At 38.8% G+C, this 3,558-nt stretch overlaps 1 protein-coding gene across 1 annotated transcript; it reads left to right on the top strand.

Moving 5' to 3' along the window:
• The first annotated feature begins 461 nt into the window (after positions 1-461).
• LOC101340458 (olfactory receptor 7D4-like) lies at positions 462-3,524 on the top strand. Its single transcript, XM_004378373.2, has 2 exons — positions 462-490; positions 2,582-3,524. Exon 2 carries the CDS (start codon positions 2,586-2,588, stop codon positions 3,522-3,524), a length of 939 nt encoding a protein of 312 aa, XP_004378430.1. The 5' UTR covers positions 462-490; positions 2,582-2,585.
• Positions 3,525-3,558: the final 34 nt, after the last annotated feature.

Below are 3,558 nucleotides of genomic sequence, written 5' to 3'. Positions count from 1 at the left end.
AATTTTCTAAATATTTCTTTAATATCCAGCCAACTTACTGATAACACTTAAAAGTTCTATTTTTATGCTATTTCTCCTTAGTGTCCACAATATCATCTACAAATAGAATAATTATTTCTGAGGTTTTAGTACTCAGACTCATTTTCTTTTCTCAACTTAAATGTTCAGGAAATGACTTAAGTGGCATTAGATTGCCTCAGTTTATTCATGAATTTAGCACAAGTACTCAGTGTTTTAATGTAGATTATCCTTTTGGCAGTGGAGTTAAAATAAGCATTCTATATTGGGATAAGGCAAGGTTGGCAAACAAAGTCACAATCCCTGACTCACTGGTAAACATGAAATTACCCATGTAAGAAGCACATTAAGGAATAGTACTGGATGCTCTCTTTGTGGGCTATACAAGCTCTGTCCTTTGTTGTCCTCATCCCTCTGCTCTCCATCTTACTGGTCTCTCAAACCCCTTACATTACCAAGCTCAGTGCCCTGCAGGGATCCAAGCCTTCTGTTCTCTCAGTCTGTTGTGCTTGTCCTTTCCTTACTTCCCCTGACTGACAATTACCTATTTTTCCTCTATCAGCTCAAATAATCCTATTTCAGATAAGCCTTTCCTATTCATCTGCCCAGACTAAATTATATACCCTCAATGATTTTTTCTCTTTTTAATTAATTTCCATTCTTTATGCATGGACAATACTATTTTTCTTTTATGTAAAAAGTAAACATTTATTTTGAAATCTTAAGTTTAACTTTTCTTTTTATCATACTTTAGGTGAAGGTTTATAGAACAAACTAGCTTCTCATTAAGAAATCAGTACACTTATTGTTTTGTGACATTGTTTGCCAACCCCATGACATGTGAACACTCCCTTTCTCAACTTTGAGTTCCCTATTACCAGTTTTCCTGTCCCCTCCTGCTTTCTCATCCTTGCTCCTGGGCTCATGTGCCTATTTAGTCTCATTTTGTTTTAGGGACCTCTCTAATCTTTGGCAGAAGGGTGAACCTCAGGAGTGACTTCATTAATGAGCTAAAAGTGTGTCCGGTGGGTAATTTTCTTTAGTATGATTTTCTCTGCAGTATTTTTAATATTTTTAATCAATCCATCATATTCTTTGTAATTATCTCCACTGATTTTAATACAACAAGTTCTCTTTCAAGAGCATGTACACTTGAGCACACAGATGACTTGTATTTGACGTTAATGGTTGTGTGCTTTTATTTTTTCCCTTTATCTATGTAGTCCACAAGGACTTTCCTCTTCTTGGGAGAATCCGTCTGGCAGGTGGTGTCTGAAATAGGGAGCCATAAGGATCTTCACTAACTGGAAGAGCTGCATGGAGTTCAAAAGAGGTCACAGACCTGTTGTGTTTGTAATCATCACAATTCCATCCTTGCTTGATGGATGGCCTAGTATAAAGGGAATATTAACAAATGACAGACATGCAAGACAGATTTATTGTGATGAATAAAACAGAAGTTCACAATTACCAAGTGCCTACAGTATATTACAGGCACCACACTAGAAAAATGACATGCATCATCTCATTTAATTCACTCATCAATTTCATTATATAGGGAACATTTACTACTCCTATTGGAGAAGTGAGGTATCTGAAGCTGAGAGATTAAGTAACTTTCTAATTGTCACATAGGTAGTAAGTTGATAAAGCCAATTCTGTTCCAGGCAGTATGATTCAAACACTCATTTTTGTAATCGCAGCTTTATACTGTAGCTTGGAAAAATTATATATCTAAAATAAATGTCATGAAAGGAACAGATTAATAATAATAATAGCTATTATGAATTGAGAGTCCCAGAGGTGCAGTAGTTAAGCACTCGGCTGCTAACCAAAAGATAGGTAGTTCTAATCCACCATCTGCTCCACTGGAGAAAGATGTGGCAGTCCTCTTCTGTAAAGATTAGAGCCTTGGAAATCCTATGGGGCAGTTCTACTGTGTCCAGTAGGGTCACTACTTGTCTGAATTGACTCAACAGCAATGAGTTTTTTTTTTTGTTTTTTTTTTTTGGTATTATTAATTAAGATCCTCTTGTTTGCAAAGGCATTTTTAAACCTCACAAAGAAAGTAATGGTAATTAACAGATTTTTAAACAAGAAAAAGTAAGACACCAAGAGTTAACTGTCACATCAATAGGTTGTGCCAGGCCACATTTAAGACATGGATTTTCAAGTCAGATGACCTTTAATCACTAACATAGAGCTAGCAGAATGAAGGAGATATGAAGGTTATAGGGGAAACGATCATAGTAGGGAATTCACATGACATGTTTCCAATTAGCTTGAAAGCGTCATATCAAATAAGAAATTGGTTTATGTGCATACATAATAGGAGAATTAGAACCAGTGAATAGAAGCTAGAGAGAGATTTCTGCTGAATATAAGTGTCTTAATAATTATGCACACTTAAAATGGAAAAGGACTACCTGTGGCTGAGAGAGCCACTGTCATTGGAAGTACTCAATAACAAAATACAGGTGGTATTGTAAAGGCGATGACTAGCTGAGACAACAGTTGGCTGTTCATTGAATGTTACTTTCACCTTCTCCAGCCTACACACTAGATACATGGAAGCAGAAAACCAAACAGAAGTTTCAGAATTCCTTCTGCTGGGCTTCTCAGAGGATCCTGAACTTCAGTTCCTCTTCTTTGGACTCTTTCTGTCCATGTACCTGGTCGCTGTGCTTGGGAACCTACTCATCATACTGGCCATCATCTCTGACTCCCACCTCCACACCCCTATGTACTTCTTCCTCTCCAACCTGTCCTTTGTTGACATCTGTTTCATCACCACTACAGTCCCAAAGATACTGGTGAACATCCAGACAGAGAGCAAAGACATCTCCTACATAGGATGCCTCACTCAGATGTATTTCTTCATGATTTTCATCGGACTGGACAATTTTCTCCTAACCTTGATGGCCTATGACCGATTTGTGGCCATCTGTCACCCCCTGCACTACACAGTCATCATGAAACCCCAGCTCTGTGTCTTGTTGGTTCTGATGTCTTGGGTCATCATTTTCTGGGTCTCTCTGCTTCATATTCTACTGATGATGCGGCTGAACTTCTGTATAGGCACTGAAATTCCACATTTCTTCTGTGAACTGGCTCAGATTATCAAATTGGCCTGCTCTGATACCCTCATCAATAACATCTTCTTGTATGTGTTGACTGTCCTGCTAGTTGTGTTTCCATTCTCAGGGATTCTCTTCTCTTACTCTCAGATTGTCTGCTCCTTAATGAGGATGTCCTCTGCTGGGGGCAAGTATAAGGCATTTTCCACCTGTGGGTCTCACCTTTCTGTCATCTCTTTGTTCTATGGGACAGGCATTGGTGTCTACCTCAGTCCTGCTGTGACTCATTCTTCCCAGAAAAGCTCTATTGCCTCAGTGATATACACTGTGGTCACACCCATGCTGAACCCTTTCATCTACAGCCTAAGGAACAAGGATGTGAAGGGAGCCCTGGGAAGGCTCCTCTCTAGAGCAGCCTCTTGTCCATGATAGTAACTTGTCTCAGGGCTAAATGAACCTCTTG

This window comes from Trichechus manatus, unplaced genomic scaffold (assembly GCF_000243295.1).
Source record: "Trichechus manatus latirostris isolate Lorelei unplaced genomic scaffold, TriManLat1.0 scaffold00057, whole genome shotgun sequence".
NCBI lineage: Eukaryota > Metazoa > Chordata > Mammalia > Sirenia > Trichechidae > Trichechus > Trichechus manatus.
Note: the sequence above shows the minus strand (reverse complement) of the source record. Positions and strands in the feature narration are given on the sequence as shown.